The sequence below is a fragment of the Copadichromis virginalis genome, linkage group LG7, assembly GCF_057382275.1.
Source record: "Copadichromis virginalis isolate Kocher_CV1m ecotype Utaka linkage group LG7, C_Virginalis_male_GT1.1, whole genome shotgun sequence".
Lineage (NCBI taxonomy): Eukaryota > Metazoa > Chordata > Actinopteri > Cichliformes > Cichlidae > Copadichromis > Copadichromis virginalis.
The window spans coordinates 27,735,808-27,761,526 of NC_140624.1; the positions used below are offsets into that span (position 1 = coordinate 27,735,808).

The 25,719-nt window shown below is 39.1% G+C and overlaps 1 protein-coding gene and 1 long non-coding RNA gene across 3 annotated transcripts in view; one reads left to right on the forward strand and one right to left on the reverse strand.

Annotated features, from left to right (window-relative positions):
• On the reverse strand, positions 1-23,487 carry tango6 (transport and golgi organization 6 homolog (Drosophila)). 2 transcript variants are annotated; one of them, XM_085462803.1, is made up of 18 exons: positions 23,168-23,487; positions 20,491-21,131; positions 20,164-20,280; positions 19,756-19,900; positions 19,384-19,490; positions 18,981-19,143; positions 18,125-18,192; positions 17,336-17,448; positions 16,570-16,746; positions 15,679-15,805; positions 14,818-15,018; positions 12,885-13,028; positions 11,522-12,007; positions 9,684-9,741; positions 9,443-9,601; positions 4,941-5,092; positions 2,527-2,640; positions 1-343 (listed from the first exon to the last, which is right to left on the reverse strand). In XM_085462803.1, the coding sequence occupies exons 1-18, from the start codon at positions 23,382-23,384 to the stop codon at positions 167-169; spliced, it is 3,366 nt and encodes a 1,121-aa protein (XP_085318929.1). In that variant the 5' UTR covers positions 23,385-23,487; the 3' UTR covers positions 1-166. The 2 variants fall into 2 exon arrangements, with proteins under 2 accessions (XP_085318929.1, XP_085318930.1); XM_085462804.1 differs by lacking the exon at positions 23,168-23,487 and adding an exon at positions 21,989-22,168.
• LOC146705204 (uncharacterized) overlaps positions 22,217-25,719 on the forward strand; it is a 9,458-nt gene continuing 5,955 nt past the window's right edge. The window contains exon 1 of the long non-coding RNA XR_014921306.1: positions 22,217-22,614. This is a non-coding gene — a long non-coding RNA (uncharacterized LOC146705204). The remainder of the gene's footprint in view (positions 22,615-25,719) is intronic.

A 25,719-nucleotide genomic window follows, 5' to 3' on the forward strand; every position in this document is an offset into this window, starting at 1 on the left:
TATGCTTAAAAATTTATTGTGGAATAGGGTGGTACACTAGGTCACAGTCCTTGGTATGCATGGATGTAGGATTTTCTGCTCTTTGTGGTCAACCACATTTCTGAAGACTTAATCCACATTACACGGAGGCATAAATTGTAGTGCAAAGAGCCCACGGAAATTAGTTCTATGGTAGGACGACAATCTTCTTCTCCAGCTTCTGCTCAGGGAAGATGAACCTCCTCATTATGTCGTCAAGCTCCTCCAGAGCCAGGTGGGCATGAAGCACGGATACCTCATCCAGGTCAGAGTTAACCACCCATTTGAGAGCTCGGTACAGGTCCAACAAAACATCACTGAGAACCTGGAGGAGACAGACACTAATGAAACTTTGGAAAAGGTGACACTAAAGTGACACAAATGTGGGGGTGCTGAGTTTGCTACCAAGTACATTTCATACAATATGACTCAAAACACTCCTTATCCTCCCATACACTTAAAAAAAAAGAAAAAAAAAAAGAAGCATAATAGTAATTGGTTACTTAATAAAAAGTCTGCTTAACTGAACTACATTCATTTTTTATTTGTACTTCAACTATTGTTCATTCATATTTACCGAGCTTTAGCATGTTTATTTTAGTTGCCTTTTTTGCTTTTTTCTATTAGACATTATTTAAAGTATCGTCAAATTCAAAGCCAAGGAAAACTTTATTTGTTGGTCTCAACATTGACCAAAATATATTGTTTCCAGTTATATTACCAATTGATAATTGCCCTGAATCCAGACCCTTATACTGTAAGGCAACTGCTGCCTTGGAAAGTTGCTTAAAGTAGTTTAATCAGCACAACCCATTTTTACATAAAGTGGGAACCAGTTTACATAAAATCTGGAATTTTAGATAGATATAGTTATTGTTATAATTTGGTTTAGGGTCTGATTAAATAAAGTAGGAACACAGCATTTAGTATTTCTAATTTACCTTGAAAACTATGATTAAAAAAAATAATGTTCCAGATTTCAAATGGATTCTGTCGTTGGGGGAGGTGAGGGGGGTTAAACAGTCCTTCTGGTTTCTTCCCAGTCTTGTCTTCCAATAATGTCACTGTGTGTCATTAGTGCTGTGCAGCTGGTGTCACCATTCTCCAGCTGTTCCAGTAATTATACAACCTGGACTAAGTCAAACAGCTAGCCACTTCACTGGGGTCATGACAGGTGATTAAAAGCTATATAACACCTGAGCCAGCTTTTTACATACAATTAGCAGCAGCTACTACAGCTTTAAAACCACCAGCCTATTATTATTAGCTCTATTTCATGGCTTTGATCAGTTTGGCCATAGACAGAGGAACTGTAAGGATGTACTGTGCTGATTGGGTCTTATGGGTTGCTAGGTGGGGGTGGGGGGTTCTGTGTAAGAAACAGACCCCAGGACTCTTTGGTGTGCTTTTGTTGTTTCATCCTGAGATATTTCTAGTTAGTTCTCTGACTGTTTCCCTGCTTTCACGGTTTTCCCTGGACTTAGTTGCTAACCAGCTTGCTGGTCTAGTGAATCACCTGTGTAGCTGACTCAGTCTATTCTCCACATAGTTCTCATTCACCATGCATACACCTACAAAACCTAACATTAAGGCTAACAGACGGATTTTTCCATTTCAGTTCAGATAGACAACAATGAAGAACCACTTACAGCTAAAAAGACAGAGCGAAAGTGGCTAAAGAAATAAGTTTTACGTCACGGTCCCTCAGTCCTCTCTGTGCGACTTCACTGGATTTTATTTTTATCTCTCCTCTGCCTGGTGCACTCCAAATGTACCTCCTCCTCTTCCCCACCTCTTTTCCTTGACCTCGATAAAAACGTCATTGATGAAAACGGCATCGAGGTCAAGCAAAAGTGGGTAGGAAATTTGAAAAGGACTTAGGAAACGAAAAGAGCGTGCCGAGAATAAAAACGACCTTACATTAGTCTCTCATTAACAACATGATGTCCGGATGTTGAAATGACAATATGCAGGATGTGGAGAAAACGGACTACAAAACATGGAAAAGTGTTTGCCCCCTTCCTGATCTCCTATTTTTTGGCATGTTTGTCACACTTAAATGTAAATATTAGAAAAAGCTAACAGCCTGACCTCAAACTGAAGCGTATTTGCACATTTGCAAGTGTTTCACTTTTAGGAGAAAAATATTTAAATGAGTCACGTAAATGTTAATTAAAAAGTTTAAGGCACACAATTTACTGCAAATTGCACGCAGTCAAACATGGAAAAAACAAAAGAAAACAAAAAAACGTGTCTTGTGCCTGTTGTCTGTAAAAACAGCCCAGCACTGTCAGAAACACCCCTTATGGAACTGTGTTAATGTCACAATAATAGAACATTCAATAAAACATTTATTCACAATAGCACTTTACGCGGGTCCCCAGTAATACACCTACCAAATATGAAGTAACATCTCATCTTAAGGTCTTCTGGCATTAGGTTTAGAAAACTGAATCCAGTGCTTCCGAAGACATTTTTAAAAATACCCAGTGAGCTGTGAGAGTGTACCTGTGTGCTTTTGTCCCCAAGACCACGGAGCAGCGACGCAATAACGTGGACAGCAGCTCTCCTCACCTCTGCCTCCTTCTCCGTCTTTATCAGTGACGTCAGACAGGAGCTAATCTGCACAAAAACAGCATGCAAGATGTTCTTTTTAGCACTTTTCCAGCGTTTTGCTGCACCTGTCCCAACTTTTTTTTAGTCATGCTGTTGTCATCAAATATGAATTGAGTTATTTTTCATGAAAGAGTCAAATGTAAAATATTGCATTCCTTGTCCAATGTATCTGTTCCTATTTTACACAAGTGTCCCAATTTATGGGGAATTATATTTGTACAAAGTGTATCCACGACAGATAATAACAGTTAATAATGCTTTAAACTAACAAGCACAGATAACACAACTGTAGATAACTGTGGAAGCATGGAGTCTCACATTTCAGAAACACAGAAAATTATTTTCCCAATTGGACTTAGTGCAGTTTGATTTATTTTAAATACCTACCATCTTTATCTTGCACAGAGCTGCTGTAACTTTTGATTTGATTTTTGATTTTATTGATTAGCATTCAAATTCAAATCTCAGTGAAAACAGTGAAAAAACAAACAAACAGTGAAAACAGAACAAAAATCTACCATAAAGAAAGAAAGCATGAGACAAGGCTAATCAAAAGGTATTGGCTGAAGCATTTGCTTATTACGCCAACCCTTTTCACAAAATATCTTTTTGTATGCAGCTCCTGTACACAGGGCTTGAAGAAAATAATAAAACAAAGCAAAAACCAAACAAACAAACAAACAAGCAAACAAACAAAAAAAACAAAGAAAAAAAAACAAAGAAAAAAAAACTTTCCACCTTAGATAAGTAACTACATCAAAGCAAAAGAATCAAGAGGTTATTTTTTTTCTCCTTTTTGCTCTTTTAATTCTTGATTTATATATTTTTCTAATACTCTATTTTTAAACATGTTTTTAAACAAGGAAAATGAACTACACCTTTTTAAATCACTGTCATAACTATTCCACAGGTTAACTCCTCTAACAGAAACACATCTCTGCTTTATATTTGTCCTTATCTTGTTTTTTTTAAAGAAATCTGTTCCCCTTAAGTCATATTGACTCTTTCTGACTTTGAACAGCTTCTGAGTACTGGGGCAAAGCAAGTTATTTTGTGCTTTATACATTATCTGTGCCATTTTATATTCAACTAAATCATAAAATTTCAGGGTATTCAGATTAATAAACAAAATGTTAGTTGGTTCTATATAGTTTGATTGGTTTATAATTCTTATAGCTCTTTTTTGTAACTTGAAAATATGAAGAGTGTTCGTTTTATATGCATTACCCCATATCTCCAGACAGTAAGTCATATATGGAAGCAACAGAGTACAATAAAGTGTGTATAATGATTTTGTGTTCAGGACATGCTTTGTTTTATAGAGAATAGCAATGGTTTTTGACATTTTTGTTTTCACGTGGTTTACTCTCAAACTACTCTCAAAATATTACCTACCAAACCAAAATAATCACAAATACATCTGGTTGGTTATTGCAGCCTTGCAGCCTGGTTGAAAGAACTGGTGTATTTTCAGTATTTTTGTGAGTTTTGCAGTTTTCATTTCAGTATCTATGTAATATTACAGACATGAAGTCTGTTAACTTAACAACATTGAAAAATTACAAAGAGTTAGTCACTATAGAGCTGAGCTGTGCATCTCAGGACAAACATTCAGTATATTTAGAGTGAGATCTGTTTGTGTGCTGCAGACATATACAGAGGTGGCTCATTCATGCCAGCTGGCTGCAGCATGGAACCAACATGTCAGCCAGTTTACAGAGTGAAGTTAAACCAAAGTTCTTGAAAACCCACTTGTTCAACTCAATTATTTTACTAATTATCTTTTCACTGTTTCTATTGTAAATTATTGTCCTGTGTTTACATTGTTCCATCGGTTGTCCTGTATGAGGCATGAGTTATATAATGCTGTAAAATGTTTATTTGTAAAATCTTGTTGGTTTTATTTTTGTCAGTTGAAGCTGTACAGCTGTTTGTTTGATTTGGTGACTGGACTGAGAGTTCTCTCTCTTTTCTACTCTCCAGGAGCACTCAAAGCACCCATTCATACAAGAATCATGCTTTTCTATCTAACATTCACAGACGTTCATACTCGATGGATGCAGCAGAGAGCAACATGGGGTTTAGCCCAAGAATATCTGGCACGCACACTGGAGCAGCCTGGGATCGATCCACCAAACTTCTGATCAGTAGACAACCCACTCTACCTCCTGAGCAACAGGAGTCAGATGAAGCCTCTAGAATTTCATGCCATTTAATTTATACTCTAACAATAACCTGTTTTTTGCTTAATGGGTTCTTAGAAATGTTAATGTGTTTATTTTCTATTGTCTATTGGTTAACCCTACCTCTTGAGCTAGTGACCCCAGGGAATAGTCCAGTCTCTGACAGATTTCCCCCAGGTTGGACAGACTGCTAGCCCGGATGCTTTGGTCAGGGTCTCTGGATTCTCGCAGGAAGATGCCCACCAGAGGACGGCCAAGGTGGGGAGCTAGTTCTCCTAAAGGAGAAACATCAAGCAGACAGGTTAGATCTAAGGCTCCATAAAACTGACCATTTATCAGAGGATGTCATGTCTGTGGTTCTCTAGGTGATTGTAGTCATCTTCTGTGGAAAATACAATATATGGACAAAAGTACTGGGATGACCTCTTAATATTTGATTCCAGGTATTTCCAGATGTATAAAAATTAAGCACTTAGTCATGCGGTCTGCCTTTAAAAACATTTGTTAAAGAGTGGGCTAATTGTAAAGGACTCAGTGAATTCAGGCATGGTACTGTAATAGGATGCCACCACTGAAACAGTCAATTTGTACATTTTTTTCCTTCTAGATATTCCACGATTTACTGTAATCAGTATTACAGCAAAGTGAAAGCATTTCAGAACCACTCAATCACAAAGTGGGAGCCCAAGTAAAGTAGCTGAACAGGGTCAAAGGGGTTTCTGGTTACGTCACAAGTTATGATGTAGAGTTCAGAGCCAGTTAGATTTGTCTTATCCAGAAACAGACACCTTGCACCTTAATGATGTTAGCTTGTTCTACAATAGCCTTTTTTCAGCTCAGCTGCTCTCACTTTATTTCCATCTTTCACTAGCCGGTCACAACTTGCTTTAACAGACTCCATGAAAGAGAAATGCTGTTTTAGAGTCCATACTTGTATCAGTGTGTGTCTCAACTACACACATTAATATTCAACATTGGTAAAGCTGGTAAAACTGATGCACTCCAACAAATACATCTGCACGTCCTCTTCCTGTACATCCCGATAAACATCATGTTTTGAGAACAGCAGCTGGTTCAGAGCTCTTCCCTTTCAGTACATGTCCTATCACTGGTTACTATGAGAGTTCACAGGACTGTGCAAGGCCATTAAGCCAGTCACAGTTAGCAAACCAAACATTCATTTATTAAACATTTGCTCAACCAGGCGAGTCAATTAAGAGAACTTTCTTACTTAAAAACGATGGCCTGGCAAAAGCCAAATCTTGGCCAGTCTTGTGGGAGCATTTTAGCCAAACAGAGGAGCTCTCTGGGTGCCTGTGCAACAAACTGAATCTCGATCCAATCTCTCAGCAAGGATATAAACCATCTAATTGTCCCAGAGAAGTGGTACGATGGCAATCTGGCACAGTAAAACAGAGTGGGGTGGGGGGGGTTCTGTCAGGAAAGATTTTTATACACAGGGTTCCTTCTGATGGGGATCTGCAAAGAAAACAAGCGTGCACTGTGGTTTTTGTGTGGCTGTGATGACTACAACAAAGTAGTCACTTTTTTACCCGTTTCTTAAGGTCATGATATTCAGATATTGTTTATCTGCTGTGGATGGCTTTTAGACGTGACACTTCTTTTACCCTTCACTTGTCAAGTTTCCTCAGTTTTTTAAGGACACACAGCACACCATGCAGACATGTGCCATGTTTTACCAACGTGTCAGGTGGCTAGCTCTTTGGTCAGCACTTTTTGGTGTGAAAATGTCATTTCCTGTCTTGTACAGCTTTTTGAGTATGTTGATTATGACTAAATCGAATATTGCATCTAGGGCTGCAACGATTCATCGAGAAATTCTATTATAAAAAATTCTTGCCAGAAATTATTTTCTTCGATGTTTCATTTAAGGCAGGGGTGGGCAACTCCAGGTCTCAAGGGCCGGTGTCCTGCAGGTTTTAGATATCACCCTGGGTCAACACACCTGATCGTTGTGTTAAACAATGTAAATGCAAGAGTGTCACCCACATTTGCAACTAAAAACAGACCTGTGATACAAAAATATTCAGAAGCAATTATTAGAAACCTGATAACACAACAGCAGCAGTGATAATGATGCTGGTGTAGTTTAACGTGGAGCCAGAGTCTGTTTACACACTGAAGAGCAAAGAGGCAGAGCCGTTACCGACACACTGAGCTCAGGCAGCAGCGCTGCTCCCGTAACCACCTTTCAAACCTTTACTGGGAAAAACCTAGCACGAGCTCCATCCACACCGTTTGTTTTACACAGTGAAAAATCTGCAGTAAGCCTCCAGATGTTTTAAAATATGCTGATGAACTGTTAACTTAATCTGAGAGCATGTTTAAATTATACAGCTTATTGAAGGCTGATGGCAGCTGTCCTATTCTGCATAACAGGGGCGAGTCTAAAGGGGGGCATGGGTGTACTAGACCATGTTTCAAGGATTTCACAAGATTATTAAGATTAAAAGTGAAATAATATAAAATATTGTATTCATTAAATTGCATTAAAAATGTGAACTAAAATAAAATAAAAGCTACTTTTACAAGCCAATAAAGACGTACATGACAAGTGAATTATTGTTAATATTAATTACCATCGGTCTTCAGCAACACAAAAACTTGCCTATTATTAATGTCAAAGAGGTCGAGTACAGGTACATTTTATGCCTTAAGATATATACACCATATAAACCATTTCATTCTAATTTTAAATAAGATTTTTCATAGTCTGGAGGCTGCAGATGGCTCAGGTCTCCTGGGTCTTTCTCTGTCTGCCTCTGGCTCCTAGACACAGTTAGTGTGGCTTCTTCTTCCATCATTACCAAGTATAATTGGTGACAAACACACATGCAGAGGCACACACACACACACACACACACACACACACACCAACAAGATTGTGGTCAGCTGCTGCGTTCTTGTATGCGTTTTCTTATAGGTGCAGCAGTTAGAGACTAGAGATGGCACAATACCACTTTTTTATGTCCGATACCGATATCATAAATTTGGATATCTGCTGATACCGATATGAATCCAATATAGTGTATTTTTAATCAATAAAGCAGTTTTTCTAATATCTTGCTGCATTGTGTATAAGTTCATAGTGAAGTTTTAAAAAACAAAACACTAAAGCTATTCTGTTATACCTGTATTCAAAAAATACACTGCACCCAAAATATTTCATAGTTCAACAACACTGATCAAGCTAATAAACTTAAACCTGCACCATCCTCCCTATTCTGGTATTTTAAAGAGTACTTAGCAGAAATATTAAACAACCTAACTAATAGGGTTGCAAACTCCCAGCAAAAAAAAAAAAAAAAAAAAAGGGAATCACCCCCCCGTGATGCTTAATCGACGTAATCAACCTTAATTTAATGCACATGTAAAAAAAAAAAAAAAAAAAAAAAACACAGAAATCAATTATTTTTCTACAATAATTAAATTGATTCAACATCTTTCTTCAACAGAATTGCAGACTGCACAGATCGTACCTTCCCAAAAGTACTATAGCTTACTGGGTTATATTAGACTTAATAGTTCCTCTATACAATAATGGATTTCTATACATTTTACATCAGATTAAAACTGGGTGTAAGATTCAGATAATTTATTAAAAGCTAGACATTTTAAATGAGAATAAGAAAGAAAAGTATGTCTTTGTGCCCCCTTTTCCCTGTTTATGCCCTATCGGCCCCCCTGGCTAAACTTTGCTAGATCCGCCCCTGCACAGTGACCGGCGTCAGCTACGTAGAAAAAGATCCTCGAGTAGAAAGTAATAATAAATAAATTCTAACAACAGATTATCAAGTTTAAACGTGCTGCTGTTGTTCAGCCGCTGGTTTCCTCTTTCTGGCGCAAACTGGGCCAAAAAACAAACAAGAGACACGGACTCACAACAGAAAAGCCGATCAGCTGATCATTGATCGGTTTCATGATTGAAGTAGCAACAGGAGAGGGAGGGAGAGAGAGGCAGTCGCTCCATATATCGGTTGTTAAGCTTAACGCAGGAATGCTTTACAAACATTCAGAGATGAACTGACACACTTGCTTTACTTCTCTTTGGGATCACTTCCTCGGAGATGAAATGCCGGGCTGGTAGCGAGGCTACAAATGCTCAACCAGACCGCCGAGAGATCTGGCAAGCCACAGCCGCTCTATCACGTGATGCACACTGCTCCGACGTGCTACGGTTATGAGCCGAGTTACGCCATGTCGCAAGTCTTCTGAGGTGCTTTTGTGATATTTAATGGATCGGATTACATTTTTTATTTCTCTCTGATATCCGATCCAGTAATTTAGGTCAGTATCAGACCGATACCGATACGTAATATCCGATCGGTCCATCTCTATTAGAGACACATTGTGTTTTTCCACTTGTGCTCTGTCTTGCTATTCTTGTCTTTTGACCTATTTTCTTTTTTATATATACAGAAATAAGATGAGTTTATAGAGAGTCTATAGAGCTCATCAGAGAAAAAAGCAATGTTGTCACAACAGTGCGTTCAGATCCTGATTCAACACACAAGAGCACACAGCACTGACAGACATGAAACAGAAGCAACAACAACAAAGTAACATCACAGCATAACTGTTAAGTTGAATCTGATGATGCTCACCCATGGCCCTGCTTGTCCTCATCAGGACCTCTCCCACTTTAAGGCGGGTTTCCACGGAGCGCTCTTTGTTGGAGGAAAGGAGGGAGGGTCCATGTTGGAAGTCTTTTAGGAGCCGTTCCAGTATTTTGTCAGGGTAGGAATCAGCCAATGCAGCCAGACCTAAAGACGGTTTATAACGAGTCCATCAATCATCAGCAGCATCTGAATACTTCATCAACATTGGGATGAATCACTAGATTACCTTGAATGGCTGACAGGTAGACAAATGAGTCTACATGCTCCAGGCTTTCTAAGAAGAGCTGGAGAAAAATAGACCATCAGCATGATTTATAACCACATGGTCTACTGTGTAAAAAACACACACAACATCAAAACACATACAAACAGCAGAGCCAAGAAGAATACACACCACTCCATACATCAAACAAACAACTTTTTTTTTTTTTTTAAACTGTAGTTTCAGTTAAAATAAGGAGAAAGGACAGTACACATGAAAAGTGACCTCTAGAAAACTCAACTGTGTGACAAGGCAGAAAAATCAATAAAGGGGGGTTTTGCTGAAGGATGGTTGAAGGGGATGGGCTTCTGATCAAATAGAATAATACATTAGTTGGTATCTTCTCTTACCATCTTAACAAGCCCCAAGAGCTCAAAGCTCTTTTGAGCTGTCTCAAAGAGCTTCAGCTCCCTCATTTATTATAGAAGTCTCAAGAGACAGATATTGCCAGTGCTCACATTTTTTTTTTTTGAAACAATAACACACTGTGACAGATTTTATTGTATGTGTGCCAAAAAAAAAAAAAATACACCAGATGAACATGGAAAAGAAAAAAAATCCATCTAAAACTTGACACAGACTTGAGAGCTGTTCACAAAAGCCTAAACAGAAATGGGCTCAATGGAAGAGTAGATGTCAAGAAGCCATTATTAACCATAGAGAGGGAAACTGGGAGGAAAAGCTATGGTACGCTAAATTACTCAAGAACTGGGCTGAGAATCAGTGACAACTGGTTTTTTGGAGTAAAAGCTACGTTAGCTGCTCCCCTGCATGATTTGGCAAAGCTTCAAGCTGGATGCCCTTCCTGACATCAAAGCAGTGACCTTTCACTTGCCAAGTGAAAGTGTTAACTAGTACACCATGGGGGGCATAACAGGTCTTATGGAGTGATATAATCTCTCCAGTGTGTCCTGGGTCTGCCCCAGGGCCTCCTCCTGGTGGGACATGCCCAGAACACCTCACCCAGGAGGCATCCTTGTCAGATGCCAGAACCACCTCAACTGGCTTCTTTCAATGTGGAGGAGCAGCGGCTCTACTCTGAGCCCCTCCCGGATGGCTGAACTTCTCACCCCCTCTCTAAAAGAGAGACCAGCCACCCTTCAGAAGAAGCTCATTTCTGCCGATTGTATCCACAATCTCGTACTTTCGGTCACTACCCACAGCTCGTGACCAGTTTAAACAACTTTTAATAAATTGCTGGACGCAGTTTGTGGGGATGAACAAAAGTATTTTACCAGCATAATATAATCTGCAGTATGATCATTGCTTTAACAATGTAACAGATAGCTTTAAGATGGCCTTAAGATCCTCCTAGCAAAATATATACAGAAATGAGGGGTAGCTGAAGACCTTTGTACAGTGCTGCAAATGGTAATGATACTGGTTCTTATATAATGATTTTCTATTTAATGTCTAAATGTTTTTTCTATTTAACACTGACATACTGTCACACTAAGATGAACACACTGGGAGCAACTAACGCTTCAGTATCTCACCCGCTCTACACAGGCCACACCAACTCCTGTATATTATATGTGTGGATAATCATTTAATTTATTTTGAAATAAAGTACTTGAATCAAATTTCTCTACCTAAAAATTTAATTTATAATTTTAATTTATACAGGACTTGCAAATGTGAAGAACATAACATCTACTCAACTTGACAAACAAAAAGAAAAGAAAAGCCTAAGTTAAAAAAAAAAGAAAAAGAACAGAACAAAAAAAATGAAAACACCAAAAAAGCCAAAACATATTTAAAACAAAAAAACAAACAAACAGAGCAGCTACCAGGTAACTTACCGTCAGGATTTTCTCCTGCGCCTGGATGGCCTCTGGCTTTCTATGTTGCACCATTTGTGTCAGTACCCTCAGGGCGTACGCTCTTGTTGGCACGTCTGGGTCACATGCCTCTATCAGCCAGTCAGAGATGGGCTTGGAAGGAGGGCAAGAGTCACTGGAGCCAGAGATCTGTCCTTCACATCCTGGACTTATTCCTGACCCTCCAGAAGATGCTGTAAGTCTTTCATGGCTTTGGGCAGGTTTATGTGAGTCGTTTGCTTCACCTTTCACTACATTTTTTACAGCTGTTTTATGGTTTCTGGGGGGCGGTGCGTCAGTGACAGAGATAGCCTCACTGCTGCTGTCAGGGCGGTACGCCCCGTGAGTGGCAATGACCGCTCTCAGGTTGGACGCTAGCTCCTGAATAATCACGTCAGGATGCTGCTGAGAGAGTATCTCCAGAGGTGGCAGCAGCTTTGACATCGACAAGTAGTCCTCCACACTGAACTGTAAAGTCAAATGTAAGGGTTTCTTGAGAGTTTCTGTTATGCATTTACTGTTATAAAGTGTGTTAAAGTTCTAAAACTTTGTTTTTAATGTTGCTTTAATGTTCTTCAAAAAACAGATTTCAAATTGTTTGCACATGTACACAGAAGTACATAATAGCTAAAGCTGGAATTATACTACCTGATTAGATCTCCATATAACAGGCATATGTACATCCTCAGAGTCTCAAAACGTTCCTTAAATAAAAATTCTAAATGTTTTTTTTAAAAAGCTATCTAGTGTTATGTGAGGCATGATAGCAGATAAGCAGCAAGAAATAGAGGGATGCATTTTGTAAAACAAAGTCAACATATGAACATCACAGGTTTAGAATGACTTAAAATTACTGGGGACCACCGGTGCTACCTCTCAGCCTCTTAGAAGACACACCTATGGTATCAATTCAAAATTCTTTATCTCCTTTTTCTCAAGTTATTGCATTCATTAGATTTTCAGGAAAAAGTGACCTCTGAGAGGTTGAGGTCACTGAGATTTGGACTCATCTGAGATATTTAGTAGATATGCCCAGATTAACAATTTGAAGCTCCTACATCACCTTTTATGGTTGGAGGTAATTAAAAACCTTTCTTAAAACCCCCCAAAATAACAAACAACTACCAACTGTAGCCGTCTATAAAAACACATAGAAAATGACCTTTGAAATTTAACTGAAGCTGCTGTCTTGAGCAAAATTAATGCTCAAGACCTGCAGATACTCTGTTATTGTACAAATATAATGTATAATCAAAGCTACAAAAAATGAAACTACAGAACATTATGAACTGAACGTGAAAGAGCCACATGCAGCAGAATGGAGTTATCAGTCACTTGTGCATACCTGAGGCTCAGACAACAGCGCAGACACCAGACCCATCCCCATTCTCAGTGTCTGGCTCTCTGCTGCACTGCCAGCATTCAGCCCAGCGGTCAGATCCAGGCCCGCACAGGCCCTCTGGAGCAGAGACATCATAAAGTCCACAACCTATAACAAACCCAGACAGGGGTCAGTTGCTCAGTGATGAAACATCAGGGAGGCAAATGTAGAAAGACTAAAAACAACAAAAGCAATTTGAAAAACTGAAGTGACAAAATTCATTTGAAAAGGGTGAAGTGCTAAGATATTAGCAAGCATAGGTGTATATGATTGTAACAAATACTATCATAAATAGCATACTAATAAAGTACTAGAATTTATACCCAAAGCTGAAAAATTTAGATGGATTATTTTTAAATTTTTTCTTTTTCTTTGAAACTTCTAAGAAGTTTATGCTTCACTGTTGGGAAATAAAATTATAGTATTTTTTAGCCTTTCACTTAGTACAAATGAGCAGAAATGAGTGTCTGTGTGTTGCACCTGTGCAGTGTGTGGATGCATCTTGATAACCAAGCTTCTCAGCATTGACCAGTAATTTAGCCCTCTATCTTCTCATCCAAGCACGGCCTCCAAAAACTAACATGGTAAGTGTGGTGAGGTCCAAAAATGTGAACTCCAGAAACTGATGGGTAATAAATGTGTCCTTTCATCTGATTTCAGGTTTTGTGTCTACAACTTTGAGGACTGCACATATTAATATTGCTTTCGGTTCGATTGCACGAAGAACGATGCATTAAAGTCCCAACTGCTCCAAAACCAGTAACAGCCCTCCACTTGTGCCGTCAACTGACAGTGACAGTGCAAAACTGAAGTCATCTGCTTTAGGAAAAATGACACTGAAGACATCCATTCTGTTCCTTCTGTCTAGGAGAAACTAAATTACATATATCGAATCAATTCAAATCCAATCTGGTAATGGCTTGCTGTATAAATGTTGTGTTTGGTCCAGAAGGTCCAGACCAGAAGCTTTATTTGAGAATTCAAGGTGACATTTAACCAGCATGGCTACCACAACATGCTGCAGCACAGCTTTGATCTTACTGGGAAAATCATTAATTTTTCAGCAGGTAAACGACCCCAAGGTGAGTAAGGTCTGTCTGAGCAAGAAGCAAAGTGATGGAGTGCTGCATAAGATCTCATTATCTCCACTCACAAATCTTGTATAGAGCGAAATTAGTAAAAACAAAGGTTTACACGTGTAAAAAAAGATTCACAAGGATAAACTAAGATTTTAAAATGTGTACGGTGATTAGTGTTTACATTTTGAGTACTCACACACGCATGCTTGGATTGATACACTAATACTGAGCAATAAAAAAAAAGTTAATAGTGACAGATTATACAGGTGACAGAGATGGAGTAAAATATTGGTAGTGGTAAATGTATGTTTTCTAGTAGAGGGGTGATCAGTCGTTCTGCTTATTTAGAAAAACAGGAATTCACAGGAAGTTGAATTCCCCGTTTCCTACTAGTACTTGAACAAACATTATATTACTGAAACATTGAGGAGCCTCAAACCCCATCTACACATGTGACCTGTGTGTATCGTGCACACATATTTAAGAATCCGTAAATGAGCAAAAAGAATGTCAGAAATGTATTTATTTTTTAAAGACATCTGCATGCACAAGAAGAGTTTTGAGAGCAGAAATAATCTGATTTTTGACATTGACCTTAAAAATGTGTGTGTAAATTATCAACGTTAACATTTTCACATAAGCAATTGTAAAATACTGCTACATGTGTTTAACTTGCCCTCTTTTAGTGTATGGACTGGTACACTCATTTCTGCTCAAAATATATACACAATCATTGTCATACTTTACACCTCTGGATCACATCAGATCTGTATACCTTTTAAGACTAATTTCATGCGTTTCTGTATGTCTCCACTCACCTGTGTTGTTTTTCTCAGGAGATGAGCGTGCTGCAGGGACTCAACCATCGTAGCCAGTACATGAAGCAAAGCCAGTCTTTGGGCTTGTTTCTCAGCTCGACCCAGTAGCTGCTGCTCCACTTCCAGCAGCGTCATGGCCGACATGTCAACCTCTTCTTCATCCTTTGTTTCTTCATCTGCAACGGCCCAGCTGGTGAGCTCCTACAGAAGGAGCAAAGTTATCTGAGGTTGCTTTCTGTCACAGAGCAAACACTGTAATATAATCTAGACATAAAACACTCCAATTCCCAATCATAACTACATAAAATGATCAATTTCTACTGAGGCTGATGAAAGCTCACATAAGCACTATTTATGAGGTTCAGTTCTTTTAAAACTGATCCATATTTAAATGAAAATGGCCAAAAAAATAATATAAATAAAGCAAATTAAAACATTTTGTTCTGATTTTCACTGCAATATTTGGTTGTTCAACTAATTAGATTCATTATTCTTTCAGGAAATCAGGAATCAGGAAATTGGAGGACATGTAAGAGTTGACTTGGATCGTTGACTGGTCCATCTTGGTGGGGTCCTAGGAGTGGGGGCTTTGAGGTCAAGGTCAGAGGTCACCTTGAAGTCGAGGTCACTTAATTTCAAGCTCAAAGATTTTTAGCAGATGCACCTACGGTATGAATTTCAAAATCCTATGTTGCCTTGTTATCAAGTTATTGCATTCACAAACTTGGGTTTCCACCTGGCAGGGTGATGATAATATTTCATCAGTCATTTAAGACTGAGAGGTAATGATTGAATGCTGGAAGTAACCCTCACTTTTGACCATCATAGGTCAGCAGTCTATCCTCGTGCATCCCTGTTTACCTGCAGCAGGTCAAGGAAAAAGTCTCCTGGCAGATCACAGTCTTTGAGCTCAGCCAGCAGGTGCATCAGACACTCCACTCTCCACTGGTCCCCTGACAGTCTCTCATACATCTCATCATCTTCATCACTGGGAAACAGCATCAGAAAGAACATATTTAATATACTACTCTGCTTAAGCATTATGTTTTTTTGGACACCCCATTAATGTTTGGTTAAATACAACCAGTCATAAGTGATCACACACATACATCCCTCATTATTCTAACTTGCCCCATTTTTAAATCATCTCCCTTATGAGATGATATGCAATTTTCAAATACAGAGGCAAACTATGTTTCTTAATGCTTAATTCTTCATATTGACAACTTATGTAAGCATATAGGGAACAATATAATGAGATTCTAAATATTATATTACTTTGGACCTCTGACCTCTTCTGCAAGGCCAAATACTGCCTGTGTTTGCATTGAAAGAATAAGCTGCCTAGTTAGTTAGAAATATACTATAGTATAAAATTATATAACAAGCTCAAGTGGTTCATGTACAGTTATTTACCAATTAATACCAAATGTTCATTACCTATTTGTGCACGATGTTTGAAAGCAAAATAAAACAATATTCCCTTAAAACTAAACACTGCCTGTCAGCTTTGTGCTGTTCGACTGCTTCTTGTTGTTTGTATACTGTCGACACCTTGTGGATCAGACGAAAACCAAAAACAAATTCAGATTTTTGCATGTCATTAAAGATGTATTAATAAACACTTAACTTGTAAAACTTGAACATTTTACTTGTAATGTAACATTTTTACATTGCTGTGCTTTTATTTTTTACTTTAAATTAAGGTTTTTAATACTTAGGATCTGTCATCTGTATGTTTAACATCATTACCTGCAGCTCTCTCTGCAGCTGAGCCTGGCCCCTCCTTCACTGCCAGCAGTGAAGTGGAAGTTTGCTGCCACCTGGTTATTCCCTCTCTGGAGGCCTGAAAGCTGCCTCAGCATTGACAAGGCTGCAGACATCTCAGCGTGGGTCAAGTACCACAGCAAGATCTCCTGACAGGGGGCGCTGTGGAGCACAGAGCGCACACAGGTAATTACTGTGTTCTACATCCAGAATCAGTTTAACTTTTCCAACAAAATTAGTGACTAAAAATGTTTGTTGAGCAGCATTTTAATTGTGATTACACTAAGACCAAAACTGAATCCTTCAACCCTTTCTTCCAAAATGGTCAACTCAGGTTTAGAAAAAAAAGTGTTGGTCAAAGTATCCAACCAATTAGCAGTGATCCACACGGCAAAGGGTAATATTATTGTAGCCACATCCATTACACACTCGAAGGCAGCGGTCCCCAACCCCCGGGCCACGGAGTCGTTTGGTACCGGGCCGCGAGCGTTGAGGCTCAGGTGTGAAATGCATGCTTTTCAGGGTTTTATCGTTTTTTTAGCGTTATTTTATTATCGGGTTTATGGTTAACTCGGTTTTCCTGGGTCTTTTCACATGTGTTATGCATAAAACTTATTTTTTTTCGGCACCGCAAAAAAGATTGGGGACCGCTGCTCTAAGGCATGAATGCATTTAAATACACAAACTGATGAAAAAAGAAGCTGAAGAATGAAACGAAGTTAAATCGCAGCTAAAAACAGAAAATGTTTACCGGAGGTGAGAAACATTCTTCTTGGTAAAACAGAAGAGTGTGAAGATAACAGGAAGAACTTCTTCTAGAGCTCTGAGAAGAGAAGCTGAGGAAGTGTTTTCAACCATGCAGACCTGGCAGCAACAGGAGACACAAGACAAGCATCAAGTAAACAGCACGACCAGGATTCACCCTGTGAAAGAATTCTGTTTATCAAAGCCACAAGCTGCAGGTACAGGCATGAAATCAGCTGATGGTTCTTTTTTAATGACATTTCATTCAAATCAATTTATTCAAGTTCTGCAGTTTTCACTAGATACTGTTACAAAAGTTAATCTGTGGTCTTCGTAAATAGTAAATACGCTGGTTCTTATAATCACACTTTTCTACTCTGAGCACTCACAGCGCTTTACAACTTGCCTCATTCACCCACTCGCACAAGCACTTTTTTCTATGCTACTTCAACGCCACTGAGAAGACATGTCTGACTCAACTGCAACAACAATTCAATGAAACTCAAACGCAGGTTACTCAAAGACCACAGTTCAGCTGGATTAAAGCAGAAGAATAGGAAGAGGCAATACAATAATGCAGCATGAGTAGGCTGGCTAAAAAAAATGGAATACACTGGACCTAGTTATTAGGAAGATGCTGGATGGCACATTCAGAGATCATCTTGATGGCCCTATTCTACTCCACCAACATCCTCAATGCCGGACACATCCTTCCCAAAGAGCTCTGTTAGATGAAAGAAATTCACTCCTCTTACATTCCTGCTTTTACATGTCTGTAAAGACCTTGCGTCCTCACCTTGTATACATCTTCCACACACTGTGTCAGTTCTGACTCTTCCACAGCAGTTTGGGAATCACACTCACCTGGAAAAATGCACATAAACTGATTTATCATCCATATACTGCTCATCCATCCATCCACCTTTATTTATAAAGCACTTTTAAACCACAGCTGATGCAAAGTGCTGACAACACAGCCTGGACATCTTCCTACATGAATTACACAAAGTAAATCCTCATCCTCAGTCAAACTCACCTTTTGATACTGGCTTTAGTTGTTAGCATATATCGTAGTCATGTGCATTACTTAACAAATGTATAAGACTACCAACCCAATGTGAGCTTTATGCCACAGGTGGCCTAAGTTAATAGTGTTGGATGTTTCTATAATGGTTAATCCACCAGTGTGTTCTTTAAGCAAATCAAAACTTTCATGATAAAATACAACTATTGTTTACTGTGTACCAAGACAGCACATGTTTTTTTTTTTTTAAGATGCCAAATTACAGTTTATTACATATATAAAATTCCAGAAGGGAAGTCTTGATGTATGCTCAATCATCCAGGGAAGTAAATCCCAAAAGGCTGATTCTGTTCATCTGGACGTAGCGTTTTCAATGGGAGAAACATTCAGTAACTTGGATGAGCGACTAAACGTTTCTCCCACTAAAAACACTACGTCCAGATGAACAGAATCAACCTTTTAAGGCTCCAGGAGAGAATTTGCAGAACCTTTCAGAGAAGTATGTTGGGTATTAACCCCCCCCAAATAAATATATATAAATATATATATATATATATATATATATATTTTTTTTTTTTTTTATCTTGTCATATTATGACGTAGAGATGAAGATGGTTGTGTTACTGACTGGGGATAGTGGTGCAATGGTGCAGTGCAGCAAGCAGAGGGCTGAGAAGGTACTTTTCGGCAAAGCTAGATCTTTCTTGCACCATAAAGATCACCGCCCTGGTGGCCACAAGCTGGAATTGACGGGATGTCAGCTTGTCTTTGAAGTGCAGGAGTTCAAGGATCTGGAAAACAACACAAACAGCAAGCAAGCTGATTTATTTAAACAAGAAATGTAAAGAGTATATAAACTAGACAGAAAAATGAATAAAGAAAACTGGTTAAAGCAAGAAGGAGTCCATAAGGACAGCGTTAGTTTTAGCTTATGGTTAGGATAAAGGTAAGGATCAGTCAAATACTGATTAAGGTTGTGTAACACAGGTGACTGTCATTGTGATGTACTCTCCACAAACACAGGGGATGACCTGAGGGCAGATGTGTCTGAAGTAGGCGTCAGCTGAGGCAGACTGCTGAGGGCAGGCAATGAGGATCTTTGCCACAGCATCGCATTTCCTCCAGTCTGACTCACCCCCTGAAACAGGACAGAAACAGTGCGTCTATTTGGTTGGAACCACAGACATATATTGGCACAATTGGCATCACCCACTGGTCTGTGGACTTTGTACTTGTTTCTAGAGCTCACATTATCTTCTGGTAGCATTTTATATGATTCAGATTTCATAGATGAATTAGTGATCACAAGCTGGTGATACACCAACCACAACATTTCCACTTCTTCATGATGTGCTAATTCTTTTCAAAATACTGTACATGCTGGCTGCAATTACACTTCTCACCTGTGCCACCCTCCAGAATTGCTCTGATAACAGCCTGCACACCACTGGGCTGCATCAGTCGCTCAGACAGCAGCTGACCACACAGACGCCTCAGCCAAGCTGGAGCCCTGCAGCTGCAACCACTGGAGCTCTGAACTGGACCAGACTGAAAGGAAGGAGACATCTAAAGTGAGACCTCTGAAGTAAAATCTTTATTATTATGTGAAAAACAAACAGGCTTACAAAGATTGAATAAGATTAAAAAACATGACCTACACAGCAGCCCAAATGAATTGATCCAATGAGGAAATCAGAACAATAAGCCTTGATGAAGTTTGTCTAAACTTTGGGGTGATTTCAAGCAAACAAATCACCATCCAGCAGCACAAATTTATATTTGTCAAATAAAAACCATGCCGTCATTATCACCTGTTTGGCTCCTCCTTGGAGAATAAGGAGCTCTTTGATGACAATCGGCTGGTACACTTTTCCAAGGAGGGTCTTGAGGGTCTCCTTACATGTTTGACATTCCTCAGCACTGAGCAGCTGCATTAAAAAAAAAAAAAAAACATTCAAGAAGAACGAAAGAAAATTAAAACAGTATCTTCCAAAGAGACTGCTGGGTCTCAAAAATTAAAAACAAAAACAAAAACCCATCTCCCACCCTGCCTACCCCACTATTAAGTCAGTTACGTCATTATTCCCTGACATTTCAATTTGTGCAAAAATAATCCTGACAGTGAGAACAATAATTACCTTTTCATCCTTGTGGTGTGGCATGTATCCCAGCTGGCATATTGCTGCAATAATGTCTCCCAGATATCGGGTGAACACGAGTGTGGCAAGAGACGATAACTCTGCCAGCTCCAACAGGACCTTAGTGGTGGTAAGAAGGCGGCGTGCCATTCCAGACACCGGGCCCACATGGACTAGTTTTTCCACCATGGCTCCAAAAGCTGACCTCCGTCCTAGTGGGACACCCACTCCAGGGGCCAAGTATGGGCAGAGCCCCAGACAAACCACAAACTGCAGAGCAGCTCCGATTGTCTTCTGCTGGGTGATGCTGAGGATGTCAGGGGCTAAAGGTGGGGCCATCTCAGGGGTACGACTTTTTGGTGCCAAGCAAGATTGATCCTGTTGGAAACGCTCCAGTTCATCAGAAAGGTGACGTGATAACGTGAGTAGCAGCAGGAGGCATTCCTGGACAAAAGCCCATGTGGCATCATCTGTATCCACACAGAACCAATCTGCTGTTGCCTTAACCTCCTCCCTTAGCCTCTTCACAACCTCAAAGTTGCTCTCCCTTTGAAGTTGCTCCAGGAGATGGGCCCAGTTGGCCCGCAGAGCTGCCAGAAGGACCTCCTGATGTGACAGTTGAGCCTCATGTGCAGATACCTCTGCAGACACACAGAACATCACACTACACAAAACTTCTATACAACACTATAAACCTTTTTTAATGAGAGAAAAATATTAAATTCAATTCAATTCCGTTTTATTAATACAGTACCAAATCACAACATCAGTCATCTCAAGTCGCTTTATATTGTAAGGTAGATCCTACAACAATATATAATAATTGGGCTTGTTTTCTCTAAACATCATAATATACACATTAAAAGTGTCCTCAAGTACATCTGTCATCCTTTTTTACTTTTAGGGGTACGATGTTTTGAAGCGTTTAGCTTCCAGAATCATAATTATATAAGCAGGTATTGGAGAATAAATTAAAAATTATAAATCAACTTGGGGGTTTTTTCGTTTTTGTTTTGTTTTTTTTGTTTGTTTTTTGACAAATCACCAGCTGTAGCCAGAAACAAACACACACATCCACACATGTGCAATAACACTAAGTGCAATAATCTTTTCTGGCATCGTTGTATTTTTACTCAGTTGTATATAGCATTCGTATTCTATTTTTATCTTATTGTATATTTTTATTCTATTTTATTCTACTGTATATAGTATATTATTTTATTCTATTCTGTACTGTATTTATTCTTATTGTATTCTAATTTTTGCGTCATAACTTTTGCACTGTCCACTTCCTGCTGTGACAAAACAAATTTCCCACGTGTGGGACTAATAAAGGTTATCTTATCTTAAACCAAAGACGTTCTCTACCGACTGTGAGACCAAAGGCAAAAGTTAAGACAGCTAAAATATTTGCTTTATATTATTCAATGTACTTAACCGATGTGCTTCCGGAATACATGCGTTTATTTAGATTAACGCTGTAAAACAGTCCACTTACCTTTAAGAGGTCTGGTGAGGATGTTTATCGCACATATAATCGCGGAAGTCATTTGACTTTCATACAGATTACAAATTTTACATTCCAAGTCTGGGTACGACTTCAGCGTTTGATTTAAAGTAAGACAGAATAAGTTGATCGTCGGATATAGACGGCTAAGGCTATTAAAAACATTTCCAACGGGCGCCGGAATAAGACGTCAGCACGCTCCTTTCATGGAATAGTTGGGTTGCGGTCATGTGGTTCTGATGACGTGCGGAGGCAGCGCGATTTTTGAGTGGAGGGCGGAAGTAAACATGGAGGACACTGTGGAGAGTCAGGAGAGCAGCTATTGTGCAACTTTAGACCCCGTTTCTCGGGAGAGATATAAACAGATAGTTAAAAAATATATCGGACGTGATCCGTATTCTTTGAAAATGTCCGAATACACCACAGAAGTAAAGGATTTGCCTACTATCGAGGCTGTGGATATCACCAACTACTTGGTCCTCCAGACTTCTTACTACACTAGGCAGCAAATGAAAGCTTTCAAGAGTCTGGAGGCGTACAATTTTTTTGTCAGCGGGTGGGTCCACAACCTTGGAACAAAACGTCTCCGTGATGGATACAGTTTGGTGTTTGCAAGGGTGAGTGTTTGTTCTTATATTGCTTTATCTTAAACACGCTAACAGTTAGCGGTAGCGGCTTTAACGTCAACAAACATGCCACATCCTTAGGACTTCGTTAGAGTGACAGTTGTTTGTTTCAAGGTAAACCATTCTCAGCGGTCTAACGAGACACCTCTGAAGACTTGGGTAATTGCAAAGGAGGATGGAGAAGTGATTGCAGCTCATTGCAATTGTATGGCAGGGTTAGTAGCCTGTTCTCCACTGTCACTAGGCTCAAATCCGGGCTCTCAGCCGTCTGTTGCATATCCAAAATCGCCTCTGCACATCGATGCTGTTCTGCCTTAAGCTTCATTCTTTTCTCTCGTTTGAGAACTGATTCCGATCTGGGTTTTCGTTCGTAGCCGAGATTGACCGTCGGAGCCCAGTCCTCCGACTCTTCGTCATCCAAAGCACTTGGGCAGCCTATAGTCCCAATCAAGTCAATATTAGACTACTAACTTAAAAGCACTAAGTAAACGAGAATTTAACGACAACCTAATGCTAATAAGTTCGTTTGCAAACATAACATTACCTCTGACGAAGTGGTCGCTGCAGACACGGGCATTGGCAGACTCTGCTCCTCCCGACTGTAAACGTAAATTTAAAATCCATTTTTTCCTACGTTTTTCGGTTAGAATTTTCCATTTTTCTCCTCTTCGTTGGGCTATTTTTGGTACCCTAAAATACCGTTTATCAGTTTCTCTGGTCGACCTACTGGAGCATCCGTAAACACAACAGGACATAGGCATTTTGCGTACTGTCTGTCTGTGATTTTGCGCTTATCTTTTTCACTTCCGACCGCCAGTCAAATTTCGCGCTTTACGTCGACGTCACGTCTACGTCAAATGAAACCTAGCTATTGGCTGGCAAGTAGTGATGGGTCGGTCGCGAACAAAATGGCTCTTAGATCCGATTCTTTGAAGTGAACGATGCGATCCGACTCCTTATTGGTAGTCGGGGTTTTTGTTTTTGTTTTTTCCCTTCTCCTGCCCTCTCTTTCACTTTTTTTTGCTTCACGCTGCAAGTCACCCTCGTGTTTGCGCTGAGAAGAGATGGCAAACAGAGCCTTGCATTTGCACCCCTCCCCCCAGCGCTGAGCTGAGGGGGCAGGGCCGTAGTTACACTCATATCAGCACACAACAAGAGCAGGAGGGAGAGAGAAAGAAAGAGAGCCAGGAGCAACAAGAGACAACACCATCACATTGGAAAGGTACAGTAAAGAAAATGAGTGACACCAAGAAAAGAAGCAAAGTCTGGAACCATTTCAATCTTATTGACAAAACAAAGGCAGAGTGTAGAGTCTACAAGAAAAGGATATCATATAGAGCCGGCTCCACAAACAACATGCACAGGCACCTAAGAACCATCAGTGCAATGGGAAGATAAAACGAAGTCAGTTGAGTGTGATATTAATATTTCTAAATGCCAACGTCCCCCTTAATTTAATAAATAATTTCCCCCAGGGATCAATAAAGTATTCTGATTCTGATTCTGATTAATTAAAGATCTGAGCGTTCTTTTTTTTTTTCATATTTTATTGTGTTGTGGTTTGCAGTGTTTTGTGTTGCTTCACTTTATATTTGTTTAAAAGGAAAAAGCTGAAAATTGAAGTAGTTAAAAGTTGAAATGTAAATAGTTGGTTTTTGTATTTTATTTATTACATTTTGTGGAGTGAATAAATAAAAGTATATTTACAGTGGCCCCTAGAGACAAAGCACGTACAAACTCCAAAACACAACGGAAGTGCTCCAGGATGCTAGGGGCCGTGTTGAGATAGATAGATAATCTAAGTGCTTTGTAGTTTTGGACGCATTTCGTCTCTAGGGACCCCCATAAATATTTATTTATTTATATATATACACACATACATGCATAAAGAAAACCACGTTTCTTTATATTACTAATTCCTTTTGTGCATAATTGTATATTGTTGTTGATAGTTAAAGCAACAAAACAACCTGAAGAGCCGGTTGGGAGCTGAAAGAGCTGACTCTTTAGTGAGTCAAGCCGAAAGAGCCGGTTCTCTAAAAAGATCCGGAAATCCCATCACTACTGGCAAGTGCCGGAGGGTCGTTCCCAACAGTGGGTTCAGACTTCGGGGTGTCACGTGATGCACGGGACTTAAAACAGTTCCGGCAGTGCTTACCGCTGCTTTAAATGGAGACAGTCAATTTTGGGAAATTATTAATCTATAAATGCATTAATTTATCTTATTTACATAACAAATGCAATTACATGTTGACATATATTTGTATTTTTACAGTAGAATATATGAGGGTTAGTCTGAACAGTTACTAAGACCCACTAGCTAAAAACAATTTTGGCTGTTCACCAAAAGCCAAACCCCCCAAAGAAGCCATACTAATTAAAATAACATGGCTACAAAAATCTATTAACAAAATAATGAAGATTGTTATTTCAAGATTTTGAACATCTAAAGTAGAGCTGGGCGATATGAGATTTTTTCATATCACGATATGTTTTTTTCATTTCAGGCGATAACGATATCTATCACGATATAAGCCAAATAACTATATTTGTAAGATTTAAATGTGCCGTTGCTCACAAGTAAAATGTGAAATAATCAGCAGCTTGTTTTTATTTAAATATTTATTTCCCATAATAAGTTCAACAGGGTAGATGTACTTAAGGAACATGAGACTTTTTCAGATAAATAAAGGCAAATATTGCAAACTACACAAAAGGCAGCCGCTAAAGCGTTTAAGTTTCAAAATAGAACAAACGAAACAGACTAAATTGTCAATTCAACTTAGAAACAAAATATTAATTCTAAAAATAAATCTTAGTTTGTTTTACAGAAGAACAGACAAAACTGACTAACTTTTTTCAATATCAAATAAACTGAGAACTAAAAGGAAATTCTCAATCTCTCCTTGTTGTATAGCTGAGCTTTTCAAACAGTTTTAACAGTTACTTTAGTCTGACAAAAGCCGAATGACGAATTAGCGCTTCCAGTCAGAGACTGAGGCTACGTCCACACGTACACGGGTATTTGTGAAAACGGAGATTTTCCGTTTTCGTTTTAAAAAATAATCCCGTCCACACATAAAGGCAGAAATGAAG

Coding starts and splice junctions, on each gene's coding strand:
- tango6 (XM_085462803.1), bottom strand. CDS start 23,384: ATGCCTATGTCCTGTTGTGTTTACGGATGCTCCAGTAGGTCGACCAGA. Junction 16,747..17,335: donor AAGAATGTTTCTCACCTCCG/GTAAACATTTTC, acceptor TGTGCTCCACAG/CGCCCCCTGTCAGGAGATCT. Junction 2,641..4,940: donor TGGGGTCACTAGCTCAAGAG/GTAGGGTTAACC, acceptor GTTTTTGTGCAG/ATTAGCTCCTGTCTGACGTC.